This window comes from Ochotona curzoniae, unplaced genomic scaffold (assembly GCF_017591425.1).
Source record: "Ochotona curzoniae isolate NIBS_2020 unplaced genomic scaffold, NIBS_Ocur_1.0 contig_4612, whole genome shotgun sequence".
NCBI lineage: Eukaryota > Metazoa > Chordata > Mammalia > Lagomorpha > Ochotonidae > Ochotona > Ochotona curzoniae.
Genome location: NW_024466343.1, coordinates 1,747,586 through 1,772,645, shown reverse-complemented (window position 1 = coordinate 1,772,645; position 25,060 = coordinate 1,747,586). Strand labels below are relative to the sequence as shown.

The 25,060-nt window shown below is 40.7% G+C and overlaps 1 protein-coding gene across 2 annotated transcripts in view; it reads left to right on the top strand.

Moving 5' to 3' along the window:
* ANKRD13C (ankyrin repeat domain 13C) overlaps window positions 1–18,888 on the top strand; it is a 78,179-nt gene extending 59,291 nt beyond the window's left edge. Inside the window, exons 10-13 of one of the 2 annotated variants that reach the window (XR_005884607.1) lie at window positions 4,589–4,664; window positions 6,978–7,076; window positions 11,682–11,782; window positions 16,648–16,753. Coding sequence is in view for 1 of the 2 variants with exons in the window: in XM_040987274.1 (XP_040843208.1) it covers window positions 4,585–4,664; window positions 6,978–7,076; window positions 11,682–11,782; window positions 16,648–16,778 (411 nt within the window). In the remaining variant the exon portion in view is untranslated. Of the gene's footprint in view, window positions 1–4,584; window positions 4,665–6,977; window positions 7,077–11,681; window positions 11,783–16,647 lie in introns of both variants that reach the window. The other variant, XM_040987274.1, reaches the window with a different exon arrangement.
* The last annotated feature ends 6,172 nt before the right edge of the window (window positions 18,889–25,060 follow it).

Here is a 25,060-nt window from a genome sequence, read left to right as displayed (position 1 = left end):
CCACACACATTCTGGTACTTGTTAGCACAAGCAGTGCTACAGTCCATTCCAGTTTGGACCACTCCAGACTCACTTCAAACACATGTTGATTGGTGCTGCAGCCTTGCCCCACCTGATGTGCCTACAACCCTGGCTATTATAATCACCAGTTGGAGCTACAGCTCAGCACAGGTGTGCAGAGAGCGCCCCTACCAGGCCTGTTAACCAGTCCTGAGTCTTGTGTTGGCTGGCGCTTGCCTCGCCCCAACCTGACATGGCCCACTCACACTTTCAGCTCACACTGGCAGGTGTTGTAGCATGTCCTGTTCCCAGAAGTGGCCCACACAAACACTAATAAGTGCTGTGTAGTTACCTAACCTGGCCTGCCCCTTACCCAAGCTTCCATGCACCCCAGCAGGAGTTGCAGCCTAGTAGGAGTTTTCTAATTTTCCACACCAGGTCTGCTTTCAGCCCTGGATCTCAACGTGTGCCAGTGGGGTCAGTAGCCGTGCTAGGCATGGTCTTCCCTCAGTCCTGACCCTTGCATGCACCAGTTGATGCTGCATTCTGGCACCAGCTGGCCTTTTCTTTTCCTAGCCCTAGTTCCCCAAGTGTAACACAAGTTCCTGTCAGGTGAGTTCCATAATCCATCTGGGTACAGTCCGTCACCGCATCAGCTCGCTATGTAAACTGTTAAATGCTGCAGTCCTACAGAGGTGAATCCACAATTCCCCTACAGAATATGCCCCCAGATCTGGTTCTTTCGCATTCTGGTGGATGCTGCAGCCCAGTCTGATGTGGCCTACCCATGTTCCGACACATGGGGGCAGGTACTGCAGCCAAGACCAGCCAGGCATGCACCCTAGCCTCAGCTTTTGCAAGTGCCAGTGTGTGACAGGTGATGCTATTGCACATAACCCAGATCTCCCACGTGGACAGGCCTGTCCCAGACATGCCCTCTGGTTTCCTCCTCTAAACAAAATCATCTCAGTCCCTTACCTACCTAAAAGTGCAGTGACCTGGTCTGTAGAAGACCCCTGAAATCATTCCTTCTCTGTCAAACATGTCCTCAGCTGTTCCTACTCCAACACATTCTCAAACCCTCTCTCCAGGCAATCTGAATTGCTCCTTTAACCCTGCCCCAACCTAGAAACTTGAATGGTGTGAGAGGGACCCTGTGATTTTAGCTGGCATTCTTTTAACGTCAATTGATTTGTTTCACATGCACATTTAAGGATTTGTCCTTATGTTTGATTGATGAGAGCTTGATGATCATGTGTTGTGGTAAAGATTGCTTTTAGTCAACCCTATTGGGAGTTCTGTGCCCTTCTGGGATGTTGTTTCCCAATTCTTTCTCTAGATTAGTGAAATTTTTCCTTATTATTTCATTAAGCACATTTTTTTTTTTTAATGCAGCTTCTCTTTCTGCACCTTCTTGGATTCCCACTACTCTTACATTTGGCCTTTTCATAGTGTCTTTCAATTCTTGAATATGTTTTTTACTTTGACCCAGCTCTGCTGCCAGCTTTTTGTTTGTTTGCTCCTGGTGAGGAATATCTTCTAATTTTGAAATTCTTTCTTCTGCCTCCTTCATTCTATTTTGGAGACTCTCCACTGTACTTTTAATTTGCTCCACTGTATTCTTCATTTCTGATATATCAGCTTTCATCTGATTCATTTGCAGTGTGACATATACCTTGAATTCCTTGAATGCTTGCTTTATGTGCTTCTCATTGTTGATAAGAAGTTTTATAGCATGTGTTTTGAATTTTATACCTCCCATTTTCTTGATGTTTTCCTCAATGAACTCTGAGGTTGGCAAAGGATTTTGCTCCTTTGCAGGGGAGTCTTCAGTAATATTGATTGTGCCTGTGTCTCTTCTTTTGCTCTTGGTCATTGTACTTCTGGTTATCAGATTTTTCTCCTTGGGGCAGGTTTCTAAGCTGTGTCACCCACAGGTCTACACTTCAGTTTTACTTATTGCAGTTGTTACATGGCTCTTTGTTTGGAGTCACTTGTGCCATTCCCTGCAGCTAGTTTCAGGTCTGGATTCTTGTGTTAGATTTCCACCTACAGTTTCTGTAGCCCCAGCTCCTGGCTCACCAGTCTCCACGTGCTGTGATGCCGTACTGAGGCTGCACTGTTGTCTGTACAACCTTTCTCCCACTTCTGACTAGAGCAGCTTCCTGGGATTAGGGAGACACCAGGTATCCTCTATAGCTGGGTTTTTGGCAGTGCTGATCTTGCTGGAACCTGTTGGTTGTTAGGTCTGAGGGCCACACAGACCTATTTTGACCCATAAAATGCCATAGTTGGTATTATTTTCCTATGGTACCAGTGCAATGCAATGAGTTCAGTGAGTTCTTGCTGAGTTCAGTGCATGTGCAGCTCACTGTTATGCCTGCAGTCTTACAGTTTTTCCCCACTGTATGAAATGGTGCCTGACATACCACTGCTAGAGTGGTTGATGTGCCACTGCTTAGTGGCCTTAAGGTCTGAGGGCTACCTGGACCTGTCTTGGGTGGAACCTATTGGATGCCATGCTGTTGTAGTTTGCTGAGCCAGAAATGAGTTCACTCCCAGCTCAGTGCATGTGCAGTCCTGTCCATAGCTCTTGCCTCCTTAAACATAATGGCACCCCATATGGCTCTAGGGGATGGACAGGATTGTGAAATCCACCATGTTTTTCTGCTCCTGGTCAAATCAAAGAGACCAGCAGGACAGGCAGTTCTTTGCGTTCACCTCCTGAGCTCTTAGTTAACGTCCCTTCTCACCTTTTTGCTGGTGTAGTTCCAGCTGCTGGTGAAATTCAGATCCCCACTCCTAGAATGCTGTTGGGGTATAGCTCACTACACCACCACACCGTTGTGTCTGCTTCTTACCTGCTGTCAGTCTCTGGGTACCCTTGTTCTATTGTTCTTTCTTCTCCTGTTTCCTGGAATTTACCCTCTGTGCTTCACAATGGATATTTTTCCATCTGTTTACGTGTGTCCTTACCTTATTAAGCCATCTGGATTCTCCCCAGACTACTTGTTAATATCGTAATACTCATTCAGGTCCAGCACCTTGGCTAAAGTCCTCATCTTGAACGCGCCAAGATCCCATATGGGCACCGGTTCTAATCCCAGCAGCTCCACTTCCCATCCAGCTCCCTGCTTATAGCCTGGGAAAGCAGTCAAGGACAGCCCAATGCTTTGGGACCCAGCACCCGAGAGGGAGTCCTGGAGGAAGCTCCTGGCTCTTGGCTTCAGATTGGCGCAGCACTGGCCATTGCACTCACTTGGAGAGTGAATCATCGGACGGAAAATCTTCCTCTCTTTCTTTCCTCCTTTCTCTATATCTGACTTTGTAATAAAATTACATAAGTCTTTAAAAAAATCTTAATAGAATCTTTAATATCTTTAATAATAAAATCTTTAATAGTCATTAAATTCCAAACTGTACTAGCCTGATACTCTGTCTGCTGGTATTACTGTTTATCTTAAAATTTTATCACTCTTTCATTTATTGCCCCATGATTTTACAATCTGTATGTTGATTCACCCTTAGTGATTTTCTTGCCACTTTTATCTTATAGTGCTCAAAATTCATATTTGACAGAAATGGGTTAAAAGTTTAAAACCTAATTTTTGGTGGTTTTTTTTCTTACACTTGGTCACTTGGGGAGTGAATAATCGGACAGAGAATCTTCTTCTCTGTCTCTTCTCTCTGTATGTCTGACTTTGCAAAGGAAATAAATAAATCCTTTTTTTTAATAAAAAGAATTGAGCCTCGCTTGCCTTAATTCTTTATTACTTAAAGGAGAACTTAAGTATAGTTCAGAGAAACAAGATAGGAGTTGAAAAGCAAATTTTACTAAAATACATTTAAAGGGAGAGATGGGCCAGAAGAAAGAGGACAAGGTTCCTTTCCTTTTGATCTGGGGCTTTTCCCCCTAACATCTGAGGGACATTGACTGATGTGGCCCTGATGCGTCTTGGTCTTTTTCATTGGCATTACTTACATTTGAGTTCTTTACTTATGTGGTTGGGTAGAGGTCCATTTGTATTAGGACATTTTAGTCATAAGTTAAGCTACAAACTTTGTGTTCTTGGATGATTCCTGATTTCACTTGGGAAGAGGTTCTTGTGGCCCCTCCCCAGCCATCATGCGTGCTTGATTATTGGCCTGACAGTACTAATGTTCAAATTGGTATTTTTTTTCATTTACAACTGAATTTCAAGTTTTTTGAAGTCTGATCAGAGTTCATGTTAAACTTGTATACAGCTCCTTTGTTCAGCTTCTAACATAATGAAGAGAACATTGTCGATGAATGAATGGACAGTACTACTTTGATATTTGTGTTAGGTTTTAGGAAAAAGTGGTAATTGTGTTCCTATTAGGATTCGAAAAAAATTAATAGTTGATTTAAAGAGTAAATGAAATTAATTTAAAAGGGACTATTTCAAATATTAACAAGTTTAGGCAGATTGGAAGTTTAACCCATTTACTGTGTTTTAAAATTTTATACATTTTCTTAAAAAAAAAAATTTTATACATTTTTAAAATGTGATGTTTTTCTTTCTTCATCTCAAGCGTCTTTTTTTCTTTCTTTTATTTTGGCAGCCAGTTCGAAGACAATCCCTTACCCCACCTCCTCAGAACACTATTACATGGGAAGAATATATATCTGCTGAAAATGGAAAGTAGGTATTTTGATGTTATTTTGGTTTTTTTTTCTTTTCTTATTTTCTTTCATTTTTGCTTTCCTCCCTCTCCCCCTTTTCCTTCTTTTTTCTTTCTCTAATTCTCCCTCTTATTCTCTCTATTTGTTTATATGTCCTTAGACATTTTGAAAGCACAGTCTACTATCAATGGACCAAACCTGTGATAATATTTAACTCAGAAACAAATTTGTTAATATATTTTTGTTCAAAGTAATTCTTTTACTTTCTAAAAATATCAGTTAAACATGATGGAGCATTCGTATTACTCTTTGAATACGAACTTGACCTTTTTTTTTTTTTTAGCATCCATCTTGTCAATTTATGTACAAAGAACAAAACAAAGCAAGCAAAACTATTGAATTTCTAAAGAAATATAATTTGCCCAAAGCATTCTCATAGTCTAATGCGTTTTCTTAATTGGTGGTTATTCTGATTCTTTCACATGACATATAAAGTCATTTACTATTTGTCCTCTCTTTGGCTTTCCAAGTTTATCTCTTGTCATTATTTTTTGTTCTTATTTTATCAGTGCTAGATTAGTTCTCATCCTTATTTCATAGGATTTTTAATTATTTTTTATTTTACTAATATTTTCTAAAGTGCCTAACATATAAATCATATAAAGGAGCACCTGTTAACTTTTATTAACTAAAAGAATAATGAATATATATTTTTAAAAGAATGCATTTTGGGGCCCGGCGCGGTGGCGCAAGTGGTTAAGTCCTCGCCTTGCACGCCCGGGATCCCATATGGGCGCCGGTTCTAATCCCGGCAGCCCCGCTTCCCTTCCAGCTCCCTGCCTGTGGCCTGGGAAAGCAGTTGAGGACGGCCCAAAGCTTTGGGACCCTGCACCCGCGTGGGAGACCCGGAAGAGGCTCCTGGCTTCGGATCGGCATAGTATCGGCCCGTTGCGGCTCACTTGGGGAGTGAATCATCGGATGGAAGATCTTCCTCTCTCTCTCTCCTCTCTGTACATCCGCCTTTCCAATAAAAAATAATAAAAATAAATCTTTAAAAAAAAAAAAAAAAAAAGAATGCATTTTGGATTAATGAATAAAAAGGTTTTTTTTTTTTCTGAATAACCGCTGTTTTCTTTTGGCATAGAATAAAATATTATCTAGTTAAATGCTTTTCTTTTTCTTTATACCTTACCTCATTTTTCTACTTATTCAACTTTATGGGACACCATTGTTTTTTTCCTGGCTTCTGCAAACCAGATGAAGCCAGAATACAGTAATTTGTGCTAACTGCCACAATTAGGACCTTGAAACAGGGCAGTTTTGAAAAAAGAAAAAGATAATAACAGTTATACTATGATTTTGCAGAGTAAAGAAGTCTCTCTCTCTCACTGTGTAAGGACAACAGCTCTGAAGGGACCAGCTAGTCTGCTTTTTCTTTCTTCAGTTTGGTTTTATCATTTCGATTAAAGCCAGCCTCCTCTGCTCAATAATTGGAAAGCTAATTCTTTCTTATAAAATGAGAATTAAGGGCCCGGCGCAGTGGCGCAAGTGGTTAAAGGTCCTCGCCTTGCACGCCCGGGATCCCATATGGGCGCCGGTTCTAATCCCGGCAGCCCTGCTTCCCTTCCAGCTCCCTGCCTGTGGCCCGGGAAAGCAGTCGAGGCTGGCCCAAAGCTTTGGGACTCTGCACCCACGTGGGAGACCAGGAAGAGGCTCCTGGCTTCGGATTGGCATAGTATCGGCCCGTTGCGCTCACTTGGGGAGTGAATCATCGGACGGAAGATCTTCCTCTCTGTCTCTCCTCTCTGTATATCCGCCTTTCCAATAAAAAATAACAAAAAAAAAAAAAAAAAAGAGAATTAAAAAAATTAAATCTTCAAACTAAATTTGCTGTAACTATTTCTTTTGACATTGTATAGAACTCTATTTTTCACAGTACTTCTCATTGATCAATGTTAAGACTATGGAAAATATTTGAGAGATTGCATTGAGTAATTTTAAAGATATAAAACGATAATTTTACAGTTTTTTCTTTTTCTAGCGATTGTCTTTGTTCTTAACAATAGTGCATATTACAATTGTATTAAAGTTGGAGTTAGTTGAGGTCTGATAATTTTTTCCTAAACTTTTACTCTTTGCTATTTCCTTTTTTTGTTACTCTGGTCTCATTTCTTAATACATATTCTCCGTTAGCATAAATATCATTTATTTCTGTAGATTAGTTTAGGAAAATTAAACAATTAATGCCAATAGGGGATAATAGCTTATTCTTCTTTGGAAGGTATTAGCTTATGGAAAAAATGTAATGTTTTCTCTTTTGCTTCTGTTTTAGAGCTCCTCATCTGGGTAGAGAACTCGTGTGCAAGGAGAGTAAGAAGACATTTAAAGCCACGATAGCCATGAGCCAGGAATTCCCCTTAGGAATTGAATTGTAAGTTTGTTCCTAACTGTGTGTGTTTATGAAAGAAGCAGTTAGACCCTATAAGGGATAATATTAATTGTATCTTAATTCTGCAGTTGAAAACTTAAAATTCCCTTCTTCTGGGAATTTTTTAGTTCATAAAAATATTAATGTTTTTATAATTTCAGCAGACACATTTTTGTACAGTTGTTTTTTGTATGAAAGGAATTCATGAATACATACTGTTGCCAGCAACAGCCCAAACTAGTTGGAATTGTTGATGTAGGACCCCCCAAACTGGTCCCCTTATTAAACTCTTAGAAAACCTATCACTGACATCAGGGTGCTAGCACAAAGTAGTTATTTACTGCAAATTACAAAGCAAGGAGCCAAGAAATGGTGGCTTATTTTTCAAGCTCCCTGAGGAGTTAGGGGTGAAAATTCTTATAGATTGAAATTGGAGCTAAAAGGTACTTGATCTATTAGTGTGCAAGTGTCTGATGGATCAGTCGTGCTCATGACCTTGCTTTGGTTGGTGATGCTAAGCTCTAGGGAATTTATAATGGCCTGGTGGGCTCCAACTGGACTGGGAGTTAATACAGTTAGCAGTAACCTTTTGTCCTAGACTTGGAATCTCCCTATCTGGACCTGAAATTTCCCAAAACAAACCCCTGCAAACAATACTAACCATCAGGTTTTATCAGTTGGAGCAGTAAATAACTTCTTGAGTCCAGGGATGAGAACCTTGTTGAGTGGTGTGGGCGGCATTCTGGTAAAGGACGTAAAGCCCCTGCCTGTGGCGCCACTATTCCTTCTGGAAACCAGATCTTGTCCTGGATATCCAGCTTCTGAGCAAGCTCCCTGGTTTATCCTTTTAGGACTGGAAAAGCAATTGAAGATAGTACAAATACTTGGGGCCCTGCCACCCATATGGGAGACCTGAATGCGGCTCCTGGGTCTTGGCTTCAGCCTGGCCCGGCACTAGCTGTTTCAGTCATCTGGGGAGTAAACCAGGAGATAGTAGATACTTCTCTCTCCACATCCATGTCTCTGTCTCTGTCTCTCTCTCTCTTTCAAAATAAATATTTTGTTTAAAAAAAGAACCTTGTGCCCTGCGTGATGGCATAGTGGTTAATGTCCTTGCCTTGCACGTGCCCGGGATCCCATATGGGCACCGGTTCTAATCCCGCAGCCCCACTTCCCCTCCAGCTCCCTGCTTATGGCCTGGGAAAGCAGTCTAGGATGGCCCAAAGCCTTGGGACCCTGCACCTGCGTGGGAGATCCGGAAGAGGCTCCTGGCTTTGGATCGGCTCAGCTCCAGCCGTTGTGGCCGCTTGGGGAGTGAATCATTGGACGGAAGATCTTCCTCTCTGTCTCTCCTCTCTGTATATCTGCCTTTCCAATAAAAACAAAATAAATCTTTAAAAAAAAAAAAAGAAGAAGAAGAAGAACCACCTTGTTGGGCCGCCTATGTAATTCTTAATTCAGTGAAATCCTTTTGAGAAATAGCAGACACCTTGGACTAAGGATGACGTGAGAGGCTGGGTGCTGCTTTTATATTATAGGGGTTCACTTTGAGTACTTGCTGTGGAGTCTAAAAGTAGGGAAGTTCATTGAATAAGAAGTGATAGTCTTTTATCACAATTTTATGATCTGTTTTTATCTAGACCTTTTATGTTTTACATCTTTTATAAAAATGAGGAATATTAGTCTGTTCCATGCTTCATTTAAAAAAATTTTTTCATATAGAATTCTTACAGTAATCACATTCTTGTCTATTATTTTCCCTGAACATAATAATTTTTTTTTTACTGATAAACATTTTGATAGTTGGCAGCTTGATATATTATGAACAGTATGACAGTGAACAACTTGCATCAGTGTTTCAAATCTATATTCATCAGCTGTTATTTTTTTTTTCCTTTCCTATCTCTGTTTCTCTGTCCCTGTTTCCCTTCCCTTCTGTTTCCATTCTGTTATGTTCCATTCCTCCTTTCTTTATTCCTTTTTTCTGTGTTTTCTGCTCTTTCATCCTTTGGCAGAGTGACTGAGAGTGAGAGAGAGATCTGTATGCTAAAGGCAGAAATCGAAGGAGAGAGGTTGACAGACACAGACAGACAGACAGACAACTCAAGGTCTTGTATCTGTTCATTCATTCCCCATATGGCTACAACAGCCAGGGTTGGATCAAGATGAAGCCAGGAGCCAGAAACTCCATCTGACTCTCCCATGTAGGTAACAAGAGCCCAAGCACTGAGCCATCATCTGCTGCCTTCCTCAGGTGGTTGGTAGGAAGCCGGATAAGAAGCAGTACAGTTGGGACTCAAGCTGGCACTCTGATATAGGATGCCATGCAGCAATACTGGCCCTAGATGTATCCCTCTCTCTCTCTCTCTCTCTTTTTTTTTTTTTTTTTGGTTAATAGAAAAGCACTTTGGAGAGATGAGTGCAAGTAAGGTGGGTAGTAGAGCTGATTCAGAACTATGGTTTCAGGCTCTTCCCTAAAGTTATGGAGGGGCATGTTGAAGTTCAGCCTGTTTTCTATTTCTACTTCCTTCTTCTTCAAACCTGATAAAATACAAATAAAAGTTTGAAGTCGAAATACACATAAGACCCTCATTTGACTTTGCCCTAAACTCAAAACTTTAGATGGTGGGTAAGATGTTTTATACCTCCACCAACCTATAGGCCTAAGAGTCTCATAATAATTTCCATACTTAGAAATCTGCTACAATTCTTTTTCTTTAATTTTATCATTTTTTAATGCTTACATAGCTGAGAAGGATGTATGACCAGATGGGCCAGGTCAAGCAGCCTGTTGGGGAGGGTCAAGGCATGGAGGAAGGTGGGTTGGACAAATGTTTCTTTTTATTTTTATTTTTCTCCTGAATCTTCAAGGGAAGGGAAGAGGGAGGGAGCATTCCCTGCAGTCAAACTACATCAGCACCCAGAAATGGGGGATGGCCACTTGATGCCATCTTAGAGACCCTAACATGAGAAGGAATGTTGCAAGGGTGTTACTTGAATGATTTTGATAATTCTGAGACATTGTTGGTTTCATTGCTTCAGAGTTGAAAAAAATCTTTCCAAAGTCTATTGTTTGACCAACTCCACTTTAGTGCATACACCCAGACCTTGTTGCCAAGGCTTGGCCAGGAGAGTCATCTAACTTGTTCTGCTTTCCATCCTCTGATAAGGCACTTGACACCTTCTGCAGGCCTGGATGAATTGGCTATCATGTGCCCCCATATGCATCTAGGCATGCTGTCCACTGCTCAGGCATCAGCAACTGAGGAAACCCATTTCAGACACAGGCACTGCGAGGCTGGAACACATCTATTATGATATTCCTTGTGGCCAGAGTTTGAGTCCAGTAATCTAGTTAGGGAGTTCCCCAAGGAACCTTGGCTGAGGTGATTCCAGCCTGACCCTAGCATAAACTAGCTAGTGTGGGGTCTGGTTCAGTCCATCACCCACATCAGTCTATGCACACAGCAGTGAATGCAAGTTGCCTGGTCAGTTCCGCCCCCAGCTCCATCACCTATACCAATCCATGAGTGCTGCAGACTAGCCCAACCCAGCCTGCTACAAACTTAGCCCTTAGGCACACTTAGGAACTACAGCCTAGTCTGGACTACCCCCAGTAACCCTTACCAGGCCTAACCCCAGCCACTCTTCCTTTGTATGCCAACATGTGCAGTAGACTAGCCTGACCCTTCCTGCATCCCATATGGATGTCATACACACCCATGGGTGCTGCCGTGCAGTCCTCCCTACCCCATGACCCAGTCTACATGTATGCTAATGAGTGCTGTTGCCTTGTCTAGCCCTGGCTCTCATGCTTACCAGTGGGAGCTGCAGCCCAGTAGAGGAGTACCCAGTTTCCCTACTAGGTCTGTTTCCTGCCCCAGATCTTATGCTTATCAAAGTATTTGGCAGTCCACCCATACATGACTTGCACCTAGTCCTGGCATCTCACATCAGATGCTGCAATGGAACCCTGCCACGCCACATTTACTCTGGCTCTTGAATGCACCAGTGGATGCAGTAGCCTGGCTTAGTCCAGCCCTCCCCAAACCCAGCTAACCAGTGGATTGATGGCTGTTGCAGCCCACCCAGACCAAAACCACCTCGAGTGAGAGCAGTGCTCTAGCAGGATAGTCTCTGAATCTCCCTTACCAGGCTTGCCCCCAGCCTGAGGTGTGTGCCAGTGGGTGCTGCGGTCCAGTATGGCATGGCCTGTCTCACCTAGACATTCACAGATACGGGAAGATAAAAGGGGATTGAAGGCAGTTGTCTCATCCACTTTCCCCCATTCCCTGACTCTCTTCCTTCTAATCATTGGTCCTCAGGGGCATGCATCCTTCTCATCTATGTAAACCTCAGCAAAAATAAAATAAATTCATTATTAGAACATTTTAGTACAAAGTAATTGATACTAACAGTATTATAAAATGAGTAATTAGAAACAAATGTGAACAGAAAAGTAGCTGATAATTAAATTTAGTAAAAAGAATAGGAGACAGAAGGCATGTAATTTTGTGTATAGTTTGAAGCATATAGTTATAAAACAAGATACAGACACAAATAAATCAACTTGAACATTGAAAGCATTTTTTTTGTTTCATTTTGCAGATTATTGAATGTTTTAGAAGTAATAGCTCCCTTCAAGCACTTTAACAAGCTTAGAGAATTTGTTCAGATGAAGCTGCCACCAGGCTTTCCTGTAAAATTAGGTAAGAAAAAATTTAGGTATCTGTGTGTGTTTATTAGAAATACAGAACTGTTTATTGGCATTTAGTAAATGATATAATAAAGGAAGATATGTTTTCTAGTTGCTTATATATTTGTTTTTCTATAACCATGTATATTATGGCAAATATATGAAGTGCCAAGTGAAGATTGTAATTCTGTTTGATTTGAAATAAATGTAGGGAATATGCAGGTAGTTTCTAAAGAAGATATGGATAAACTAATGATACAATGCAATAATATTTTAATAGGAAATAGACTCTAGTTTACCCAAAGTTTTCAGAATCCCTTAACCATAAATTCCTACATAGTGCAAATGCTTCAAAATAGTATTTGTACTTTATTTTTATGGACTCATTAAAGATTTAAACTTAATTTTACTTAGGCAATAATGTTTAGAAATAGGCAGTTCTCATTTTTTTGCACATATTTCTCTTTTTGACTTAGACAACTTGTAGCAAGATATTAATAGTTTAGGACTGTAGGCTTAGATTTACTTAAGCTTTAGGAGTGTCTTCAGTAGCATTCTTCAGCCTAGTCAAACCGTGCTTAGCTGGTGCTGACCTGTGGCAGGCAGACCCATCTAGAGATGGCAGATGGCAGTAGTTCCCTTGGTGTTCATGTTCTACTGGGAGAAAAAAGTACAGCACAACTATATTCTTGATATAATTCTTAGATGTATTTCATCTTCATTCATTCGATATTTTTAAAACTATATTTTAAAGAGTAATTAGGCAAACGTGGCTTACTTCCAGAAATAACATTTTCGTTGTTAAAAAATTAAGGACATTGGGCCCGGCGCGATGGTGCAGTGGTTAAGGTCCTCGCCTTGCACGCCCGGGATCCCATATGGGTGCCAGTTCTAATCCCGCAGCCCCACTTCCCATCCAGCTCCCTGCTTATGGCCTGGGAAAGCAGTTGAGGACAGCCCAAAGCTTTGGGACCCTGCACCCGCGTGGGAGACCCAGAAGAGGCTCCTGGCTTCGGATTGGCTCAGCCCCAGCCGTTGTGGCCACCTGGGGAGCTGATTCATCGGAAAGAAGATCTTCCTCTCTGTCTCTCCTCTCTGTATATCTGCCTTTCCAATAAAAATAAAATAAATCTTTTAAAAAATAAATTAAGGACATTGTCCTCGATTTTCATAATTTGGAAGTAAGCATTAAAATGGATTATAAAATGGTTTTAAAATGTCATTCTGGGTCCTCGTTGCCATATAGAAGCACTGGGAATCCATTGTGTGCTGAGATAGATAAGTGATTACATCTCAGTAGGAATGGTTAGAAAACAAAGCAATCAAGAGTTCTGTGTTCGAGCTAAAGGAAAAGGATTGTTGCTTAAGCATTTCTGCCTAACTTAAACCTCCACTGCCAATACTCACAAAGTATTTTGAGCTTTGGACTTCCTTCTAGGTGCTCATGATAGAAGACACAATGTAAAATAATTTGGAAGGCAGGGGATAAATAAGTGATTGAAGCGATCACAGTATTAAATTTCAAACCCAAGGGATGGTTTTGTGAGGTGGTGGGTAAAATTGCCCCCTGGGATGCCAATGTTCCAAATGGGTGCGGGTTCAAGTCCTTTATTGCTCCACTGCTGATCTGACTCCCTGCTAATGCACTTGAGAAAGTGGCAGCAGATGCTCCAGTCCCTGGTCCCTGCCACCCACCTGAGAGATCCAGGACAAGCTCTTGGCTGCTGGCTTAGTGTTGGCCCAGTGCTGACTGTGGACCTGTTTGCGGTGTGAGCCAGAGGATGAGAGATCGTTTTCTCTCTCTTTGTTTTTTAATTGATTACATTGCATTATGTGACACAGTTTTATAGGATCTGGGGTTCCCCCCAACCCTTGCCAACCACCCCCCATGGTGGATTCCTCCACCTTGTTGCATTACCACAGTTCAAATTCAGTTGAGATTCTTTCATTGCAAGCAGCTACCAAGTATAAAGTCCAGTATCTTATTGTCCAGATAAGTTCAGCAGTTTGTTGATGAGACCATCTCTGGTCTGAGGGCAGAGCCAGCAGAGTATCATCCCGATCAATTAAAAGCCCCAACATTACATCAGTAACAATTTATAATGTTATGGAATTAGTTGACATGGTATTGAGTAACCAACATGTTAAAAGAAAGGAAAAAAAATAAAAAGAATGCAGGTTCTGAACCCCATCCTGTGACTTCTGCCTTTCAAATAAATTAGTAAGTTCTTTTTAAAAAAAGTTTCCAGCTCAAATTAGCATCATAATACAGTATGTATTCTTATGCAAAAAAGATGCTTTTATTATACAAGAAGAAAAAATCCACACTTTTTTGCAGAAATTTTTCTGATGCAAAACCCCATTATTTATTATTTTTTACTTATTTTTAAAATTAACTTGAAAGGCAGAAAAAGAGTGAGTGAACTCTTTTCTATTGATTTCATTCTCCAAATGCCCTGTAATGTGTGACTGGGGTTCATTTGGGTCTCAGATCAGAAGCTGGAAACTCAATACAAATCTCCCAAGGGAAACAGCAGAAACTTGGTTACTAGGCCTTCAGTTGCCTCCTCTCACTTCCTGCATTGGTGAGAAGTCAGAATCTGGAGATGGGAATTAAACCCGCATACTGATGTAGGATATGGTTGTCTCACCTGCTAGGCCACACAACCCACCCCAGAATTGCATTCTTCACAAGGGCTAGGTCATCCTTTTTTTTTTCCTAAGATTTATTTTTATTGCAATGTCAGATATACAGAGAGGAGGAGAGACAGAGAGGAAGATCTTCCATCCGATGGTTCACTCCCCAGGTGAGCACAACGGCTAGAGCTGAGCCAATTCAAAAGCATGAGTCAAGAGCTCTTCTGGTTCTCCCAAATGGGTGCAGGATCCCAAGGCTTTGGGTCGCCCTGGTCTGCTTTCCTGGACCACAAGCAGGGAGCTGGATGGGAAGCGGAGCTACCAGGATTAGAACTGGCGCCCATATGGGATCCCGGCCCGTGCAAGGCGAGGACCTTAACTGCTATGCTATCACACCGGGCCCTAGATAATCTTTTGCTCATATGCTTGAAGTTAAGAGAAAATTGTTCAGCTATTCTGTGTTTTTATTCTGCTTTTGAACCAATCCTGTGTAACTCCATCCCTGGGTTGGTGTAACTTTTCAACATTTCTGTTTCTACATTATAAAAGTAATGGACATTATCATATTATATGGTTTTTGAATTAGGCAGCACTTAATGTTAGGTATGATTATTTCTCTGGTTCTCTTCCTTTCTCATACTTCTCAAACATCAACTCTCCATTCTCTACTTCCTTCTGTACTATATTCAGACCATTCTTACTTCCTGTATTGAAAAAACAATAGCTGTTGGAGATGAGAACATGCTGTATAGAATTTCCAAAGGCCCATTTTCTCCTCCATTTTTGCTATTTAAGTAGAAGTGCTGCCACTCTTAACTTGAATAATCTTTTCATTTTCTCTATAAATTGTCTTCCCAATTCATAAAAACTTGCTGGTGATGAGGAGTGGGTTTGGTTACCATTTGGGAAATCCACATTCCGTGTCAGAGTTCCTGAGTTTGAATCGCACTTGTACTCCTGACCTCACCCAGAAGCTGGCTTCCAACCAGGCTTCCAGCAAATGCGCTGTGCCATGGGGCCAGCGGATGAACCAGGGGCCGGGGCTCCTGCCGCCTGCCTGGGACAACTGAACGCTGTTCCTGAGCTCCACACTGAGACCAAGCCAGCCCAGGCTTTTGTGGGCATGTAGAGAGAAAATTAGTAGATGAAAGGTATCTCTTTTTGTCTCTTTGCCTTTTAAATAAATAAAAATAAATAAGCATTTGCTTATTTTATGTATAATTAAGGTTTATAATTACACAAAATATTGTTTCCTGTAATGAAAAATGAGGGATATAATAAACTAAATTCAAAACATTCTTATGCTACACAAACCCTTGAGTTAGTATTCATAGATTACTTTCCTGTCCTGTCCAGCAGGACAAGTCAACGGGGGACTTTCAGGGTTTATTTTATAAATTAAATGGCTGAGGCTCATGATGTTTTATGATGTATGCTTTTTCCATTAATAAGGACTACAATTAACCAGAGAGATTGCTGTGTTTGCCCATTTTCAGTGTCAGATTTCATGTGTGATTTCAGTTTTATGCTGGAGTGATGTGATATTTCTCTTTTTATTTATTTATTTATTTTTAAGGTTCATTTATTTTCATTTAAAGGCTCTGTTACAGAATGAAGAGAGAGAGAGAGAGGACTTCCATTTACTGGTCACTCCCCAAATGGCCACAATGGCCAGGGCTGATCCAGTCTTAAACCAGGAACCAGGAGCTTCTTTTGGCTCTCTTACTTGGGTACAGAGTCCCCAGGCTGGAACTGGAGGTGGAGGATTAACACACTGTGCCACAGTGCCAGTGCCTACGTTTAGTGTTTTGAACAAAAAATGATTCTTCATTTGGATTGCTAATAATAAAAATAAATGGACTCAATAAGTCACAGTATTATGTAGACCATACAGTGAAGGAAGCTGTTTAGATGCAAAAAGTATAAGTGTAAGCAGTTTCTTTGCCTCAAGAAAAAGCAAAATGGAATGGTGGCATCTGGCATTGCATTTTTAAGACTGGCAGCAGGAATGAGGTCCTGAATACAATTCCCGCGACTCCAGTGTATTTCCCTCTTTGCCAGTATCCAGACTCTGCTCCAAAGTGCATTAATGCTCAGTTTCAGACATAACTTAGGAATTTCCAGGTACCTGAGTGATTTTCTTTTTTTAAAAAATTTTAAGGCATGTGGACTTATGATGCTTTCTGGTCTATATGTCAATTAATGTTTGATTTTACAGTGTTATCATTGTTCTGTCTGTAGATATACCTGTGTTTCCCACGATCACAGCCACTGTGACTTTTCAGGAGTTTCGATATGATGAATTTGATGGCTCCATCTTTACTATACCTGATGACTACAAGGAAGACCCAAGCCGTTTTCCTGATCTTTAACTCGCTGAAAAATGATACCACCTACCCAGGAAGAAAACTGCAGAGAAGCCACAAGTGAATCTAAACAGAAGGGACAAATGCTTTCACCGAAGAAAAGGGAATTCATTACACACTGGACTGCCACATCAGTGACATGATAGCGGACACGGGCCCCTCATAAGAATTCAGCAAGTTTTCTGATGTGCCATTTTTGGTCTTTTTGAAAATACAGTTATTATAAGCTTAATAGTTTGACACTGTAATGACCCCAAGACCTTCGTATGTAAAGCAGCTATGAGTGCTGTGATTTGTTTTTAAACATTTTTACACTTCCTTCTTGTTGAAATATATATGCATATAAATATATCTATATCTATACCTAAAACACTCCTGGACCATTAACATAAATTAATGTCTTAAGAGATATGAAGCCCTTTTAAACTTGTCATCTTATATTCAAGGTGACATTTATAAATATTCCTTCCAGCTTTGTTTTCATAAAATGTAAACTATGTAACATTATGTATAGTTCAGTAATTTGAATGTTTGTTCAATATAATGAACTAGAAGGAATGCAGATTTCTGTAGACGAATGAACCAAATGGCAACCATTAAACAATTGCATTTCTATGTTGCAATACATTTCAGAAGGAGCGTTCACTCTGCAGGGAATAAGGTACCTCCTTTAGCACCTGAGTGCAATTCATTGTGGTGCTATTTGTTTTTACCTGAATTCTTTCTTCAATGGAAAATGTTTGTTACTAATCTTTCTTTCATAGAACCTCTATTTTTTTCCTACTCCTGAGTTCAGAGTCCTTGTTATGTTCATGATAAGGTACGGTTGGCATGCTTACAGAAAGTCCTCTTTCAAATTGCACCACTTTCAAACAAATCCAAAATTTTAAACTTGCTTCCTAATAAGTACAGATTGGTCTAATTATTTAGTTTGTTTTTAGTGGAATATGGATGCACTAATATCAGTTTTAAAAACAGCATACATATTTTGGACAACCCTACGTAACACATTTGAAGATTTCAAAATAAGGTAATAACATTTTATATGCTAACAAACTATATTTGTAACAAGTTAAAGTCCAGAAGCATATATGAGAATGATGATACCTATTGCTTATTTTTTTTAAGTCACAGGGAAATATTTATGGATTTTAATTATCTCCAATATCTCAAAATCATGTATTACTCACTTTTACAACTTAAAATTTTTCATATTTATTCCAAAATGGTTTGAAGGTCCAAGAATGAAAATAAATTAGGGGGAATAATGTTTAACAGTTATAAAGTGTCATGCGTTTTGAAGCGCTTAGCTAAATGCTTTTAAAATGTATCCTAATGACTGTCAAGAATGCTTCTGTCACATTTTTTTAGAATGATCAATAGTTTCAACTTTTTCTAGAATTTTAGATAATTTCAAATGAGTTTAGAGACCTTTATTTAAGAGATAATTTATTTAAAAATCCAAAGCATCAACCATAAGAAAATGTTTTTAATAAATATCTTTAAAGCTGCATTTATCTATACTGATACATAAGTGGGATTTGTTGAAATTTGATTAAATACATTTTATAAGGAAGAAAAAGAACCATAGTTAAAAATTCAAAGACCTCATTATTACCTTCAGTGGGTCTGTTGAATTTTGTGGAAAGATTTGTTAAGCCCAGACTTGCTTATAGCTCCTCACTGTTTACAGAATGGTTTAGATCAAGTGACACAGAGTCCAAATTACCATGTCAATCAAGTTATAGGAAGTTTGAGAACCTGAGAGGCAATGAGGATTGCTTTCAGTGCCCTCTGTTGCAGTACGGTATTCTTGCAGGCCTATGTTGTGGATTTTTAATATGTACACACAGCTTAGGGAGCAAAAGGTGGTAAGTTGCAGCTTGAGGTTTATCAATTTCCTAAATGATGTGAGTATTCTGCTGGGGTACACTGGAGCTAGGAAGACTACTGAAAATTTTGTACTTGAATTTAGTTTTTCAGCTTGTCTTTCTTTGAAGAATAGTAGAAACGAATTCTTCGTTTCAGATTGTCATCTCTGATCACAAAGAACAAATATCAATTTCTCTTACATTGGTGGAAAACACTCAATGCAAATAAACTTTTCACAAAATTAGATTTTTCCAAATGTGTCTTTTATCCAGTGGATGAACTATACACTATCAAGTAGATAGGTAACAAACAATATACTTTCTTGTTTTTAATTTAAAAAATCTTTTTATTATTTATTTTAATAATGAATTTATTATTTTTGCTGAAGTTTACATAGATGAGAAGGATGCATGCCCATGAAGACCAATGATTAGAAGGAAGAGAGTCAGGGAATGGGGGAAAGTGGATGAGACAACTGCCTTCAATCCCCTTTTATCTTCCCGTATCTGTGGAAAATTGGAAGAGAAGAAGAGAGGGCCACTTCCAGCAAGCCAACTGCATCACTTAACTGGGAATGGGGGACAGCCACCTGATGTCATCCCAGGGTCCCTGGTATGGAGCATGTTCTGAGGATACTGCTTAAGTGGTTTTGATCATTCTGAGATGCTGTTGATTTTGTTGCTCCAAGGCTAAGGAAATCCTTGCGAGATTCATTAGCTGACATAGTCCACCTTAGAGTCTCAGTTCATTCAGATACTCACTGCCAAAGGTTGGCCAGAAGAGCTGTCCAATTTGTTCTACCCTCCATGACACAAGATAGCATCTGCTCTGGGCCCTGATGCACACCAGCAGGAGCTGCAGCCTAGTCAGAGTGATCCCCAGAGAGCAACCCCCACCAGGCTTACTCTCAGCCTTGGTTCCTACACATGTCTGTATGTGCAGCAGACTGGTCCAGTCTGTCCCACATCCCATTCTGCTCTTGTACACATCAATGGGTATTAGAGCCTAGTTCAGTCCAACCAACCCCACTGTCTAACCCACAATCATGCCATTGGGTGCTGTCGCCTATCCAGCCAGGTCCACCCCCAGTCCTGGTTCTCATGCTTATTGGTGGGAGCTGCAGCCCATCAGAGGGGTGCTCATAATTACCCTATTGGGCACATTCCCAGTCCTACATCTTGCACTTTCCAGGTGGTCCTGCAGTCTAGCCTGACAGGACTTGTTCCCAGTCCCAGTATCTGTTAGCCAATGCTACAGCAAAGGCCAACCTGGCTGTCTTACTTTGGGTCATGCCTGCACCAGTGGATGGTCATTTAGCACAGCCTTGTTCTGCCTCTAACCCAGTCCGCATGCATCTCCCTTAGCTAACTGCAACAGCAGTGGCCTGTTCCATGGAAGACCTCCCATTCCAATGTATTCCCAGACCCCCTCCCTGGTTGATCTGTATCCCCTCATCCTGGAAGCCAGAGTGGTGGGTCTTAGCCTGAAGTTAACAGCCTTACCCTCTTATGTTTAAATAAATAAATGAATAAATAAATAAATGAAAAGGAAAGGGTGTTGGGGAGAACCATAAGCAACTCTGCCGATATGCTGGTATAGTTAACACCAGTTTGGCATTAACCAGGTCCTGAATAATGCTTGCTGCTACTGGCTGCTTATCTCCTAGCAATATAACACTTGCCTAGATACAAAGGCAATCTAGGCAGTTGCCTATAACTGGGGCACAAAGCCATATATTTTTCATAATCTCACATGAAAAATCAAAATTTTACAATGTAAGTATGTGAAATTTTATATTCCCCATATTTGTGACTTTGAAACTAAATTGGAGCAGAGGTGACAACCGTTTTTAAAAAATGGTTTTATGTAAATTGACTTGAAGACAACATGACAGTACAAACTCTTGCATCCACTGGTTCACACCCCAAAAGCTTCCAACTGCCAAGGCCGGTCAGGCTGAAGCCAGGGAAATGGAATGCTTTGGTCCCGGAATCCACTTGTGGATCTGGAAACAGCTCCTTGCTCCTGGCTTCAGCCTGCTCCATCCCCAGCCATTGATACTATCTGGAGAGTGAACCAGAGGATGAACGATCACTCTCTGTCTCTGTATAGCTCTGCTTTTGAATAAATAATTTATTTTTTTGTAGATTTATTTATTGTTATAGCAAAGTCAGATTTACAGAGAGAATGAAAGACAGAGAAAGATGTTCTATCTATTGTCTCACTCCCCAAGCAGCCACAATGACTAGAGCTGAGCTGAGCTGAAGGTAGGAGCCCGGAGATTTTTCTAGGTCTCCCATGTTAGTGCAGTGTCCCGAGTCCTTGGATCATCCTCTGCTGTTTTCCCAGGACACAGGCAAGGAACTGGAAGAGAAGTAGAACAGCCGGGATATGAACCGATGCCCATGTGGGAGCCCGGTGTGTGCAAGGTGGGGACTTTTGCCGTTAGGCTACCGTGCCAAGCCCTGAAATAAATAATTTTAAAACCCTGTTTTTAAAAGAGGAAAATTAAATTAATTTTAGCTACTGCATCTAATATGTTAGAGTTTGAAAATGAGTGAAAAATTAAGCAGATTATAATGGATACAATATATTTTATTACATATTTTTATAATATAATCATATTAACTGCTGTTAAATCTAGCTAAAGTATCTTAATCATGCTTTCTAAGATTCACAAACATATCTTTCCTAGAGTTGCTATATTTTGAAATTTTTGAAGCTTTTAAAGACAACTGGCAGGCAAAGGAATAGGAGATAATAAATAATAAATCAAATGTAAATACTACAAAACTAATTGATGAAAGCCCCCTTGATTTGCACAATATGAATCAACAAAACTTATTTGCATTTATGTCAAAAATTGAATTGGTAGTATCTTTCTCACATAAAAGTTTCATGTCAGATCTTATTTATTTTTTAAAAAATCATGCCCCTGTGTTTGCAAATATTGCTTTGTGATGAGCCTTTTAATTGATAAAGTTCATTTTAAATTTATACTTTGTTGCACTGGCATTGGTTAAAAACAATTAAAAATTAATACAAACACTTTAAAATGTTGAATTAAATTTACTTAGCGTATTTTTGGAACATTATTACTAGTTGTTTTACTAGTTGTTACTATGTTTTGCTAAGTGAAAAGGACTTTAAATAGTTTACACTAGAAATACCATATATATCAACACTAAACCAAAACCCAAAAACTAAAACCCACCACTTTCTTTTAGCCATTTCCCATATGTGGGGCTCAGGGGCAAGGGGGTCACTAAGTCAACAAGATGGCGACTAACAGTAAGGTGACTGGGTTACACATTGTGAGCAAGATGGCGGCCAAGGACAGAGCCCTGGGCATAGACCAGGGCAGGAGTAAGTCGTTTCAAACAAAGACTGATTGGTCAGGGCCATTTTGCTCACCTACGCTGGCTTATGGGAGATGGCTTCTGCAGTCATACTCCTAGTAATTGGCTCCTTCTTCTCCCCTCCTGGAATTCCTGAAATTCCTGGCCTGAAGCTATTCCTTGCCCTATATAAGAATCTGTACTTCCCAAATAAATCGGAACTGCTGGCGAGAATCCCTGTCTGACTGTCTCTTGCATGCCAGGAGGCTGGGTGGCAGGCAGCAGGCTCACCCCCTCCAACAACGGGGTACTAGAGGAATCTGTGGGGGAGACCCCGCACCCATATATATAATCCCTGATCACTAAAGAAGGTTGACAATGACTTGCTGAAAATTTTTGTTTCTAATACACACTGATGCACATATGCTATTTGAAATTACACAATAGATGCCTCACCTCCCTGGATTCTTCAGAATCTGGGCTAGTTGTGTGTTGCTCCATGAGGCAGTGTCCTTGCTTTTGTAGAATGCTCATGTCACTGAGGTCAAAAACAACATAAACTGAACAGAATTTCAATCCATCTTTGCAGTTTCCTGGTTGCTCCTGTGGTTGATTACAATGCACTCTTACTGGCCTGACCATAATCAATTAACCATCTCCCAATCCCAGCTGCATCAAACTACAGCAACCTGCACAAAGAAAGCCTTAGACCACTTAACAAGCTCCCACAACTCTTAATGTCAAACCCAGGTTTAAAAAAAAATTCTAGTAGTTCTACTTACAGAATGGATCTTGACTATTCAATTCCACTTTACTGAATCAATCTTGATCCTAACATATAGACCAATATATTAATTTGGCATAAAGATAAAAGCATACCTAGTCCGATGCTAATTTTGTCAACTTACTGAATGGTAAAGGTTTTAGATTTATTATGTTGTTGTTAATTAACATTTAGAAAGTTAAAGCAATTTATCTATAGTAGAGGCAGAAATGTTCTTTAAAAATACATCTGTGGGTGGGTCTCAGGATGGGTCATCTCATGCCTGGATCCCAGACGCCAGTCACTATGTGCATGTGGTGAGCTGTCCCTGAGCCTGCCTGGGCTCCAGGGGCTGCTCCCTTCGAGGTGAGTACACTGAGGGGGGAAGTCTCCGTGACTGGGCAGGTCTAAGGCCCACCCACCGCCCTCATTGGGCTGTGAATAGGATTGGGGAGGGGCGTGACCTTGCCTCCCAGTTGCTGGTGAGTCTCAGGATGGAGCGTCTCATGCCTGAATCGGAGATGCCAGCCACCACATGCACGTGGTGAGCTGTCCCCGGGGAGCCAGTACGCCATTTGGTGCCAGGCTTCACCTGCTGGCTGTCTGGCTGGGACCTCTGGGATTTTCGTTCTTTGAATCGCAGCTTAGGTAGCTTCAGGTTGAACCCACTGTGCTTCTGGGACGTGAAGCAATCCTGAAGATTCCTAATGACAGTAACTTTTCCTTTGAAGAACTTATAATCATTGAACAATGCTGACCACCAAACACCAGTCCATGCAAAAGCTATAGCTCAGGGCTTGTCCAGCAGAATCATATGCTGTTACCTGACATGATGATGGAACAGGAGAAGGGTCACATTATGCAGGGCCATTATATTAACTAGCACTCGAGAACCATAACCGGGGGTAGATTCTGTGGGGGATGTGTGGGCCAAACCCTGTGGAAATTCTAGCCCCACTGGTTAGCTCAAGAGTTGGGGTGGTGATGGACTAAGCTAGGTATGACCAAGGAGCCTGCCATCAATCACAGGTAAATGAACCCACAGCAGTCTGGACTGGTCAAGGCAGCAGCACCCAAATGTGCATCCTGAATAGGGTGTGGGGTGGGCCGGGCTGCAACGTTCACTAGCTCATACATCAAAACCACTTGAGCAAGAACCTCGGAGCATACCCTACATCCGGGACCTGGGGAGGGTGAGAAACTGGGTGGGCCTTCTCCATTAATGTCCCCCTATAAACATGAAGGAAACAATATGGAAATAATAGTCTTACCCTCTTACCCACTTTCCTATAGCCCTTGAACCTTTCACCCTAATTAACTATGTAAAGATTGTCAAAAATAGAATAAAAAAAAACAAAATACATCTGTGATAACTGAATGATATTTTTTGTTCATATTTACTTAATATGGCAATTAGGGAGAAAGAGATGTTCTATTCACTGGTTCACTTCCCAAATGGTTGCAAAAGTGTGAAGTCATGAGACAGCAGCTTTATCTGAGAAGCTCATATACAAGTCCAAGGACTTGGGCCATCCTCCACTGCTTTCGCATGTACATTGGTGTGGAGCTGGGCCAAAGTGAAAAAGCCAGGATGCCTATAAGGGATGCTAGCATTATTAGTGTTGGTTTAACCCATTCTGCTACCACACAGCATCAAGCTTAAACCGTAAACTTAAACATGACTTGGGTCATTTCATTTATGACCTTAGTCTTTCAATTTTCAAAGCTCTAATAACATTGTAGCTAACTGCTTTTTGTGTGTATTATTTTCATGAGATTTTATATAATGTCCCTCCATATTATTATAATACTAGTCTGTCAGCAAGTCACAAGTCCACCAGTCTGTTGTTTAAGTGTATCTTGGCACTACAGGTATAGGCAATGGTGGAAAATCTAGTATCATATTGTCAAGGTACACGTAAGTTTCATTGGGCATCTTTCTTTTATATGGGAGTAGAGACGTATGCTGCAATGTATCTTCACTTCCTGAAATGCTAGTCTCCATTATACAGTTCATAGCTAATGTTTTGTTGTTGCCCTGCACTGCTTTACTTGACCACAAAGCCAGAAGAGGAGCAGCTGGGACACGAACTGGCACCCATATGGGATCCCAGCACTGCAAGATGAGGATTTGGTCATTGTGCCAGACCCAAAGGGAAAGGCGGGAAAGGCTTTTTGTAGTTTCATTAGAAAGGCAGAGATAGAGAAAATGATCCTCCATTAGCTTGTTATCTCTCCAGATGTCTACAGCAGTCAGGACTGAGCCAGGCCAAAGCCAGATTTCATCCAGGCCCTGCACATGGGTATCAGAAACC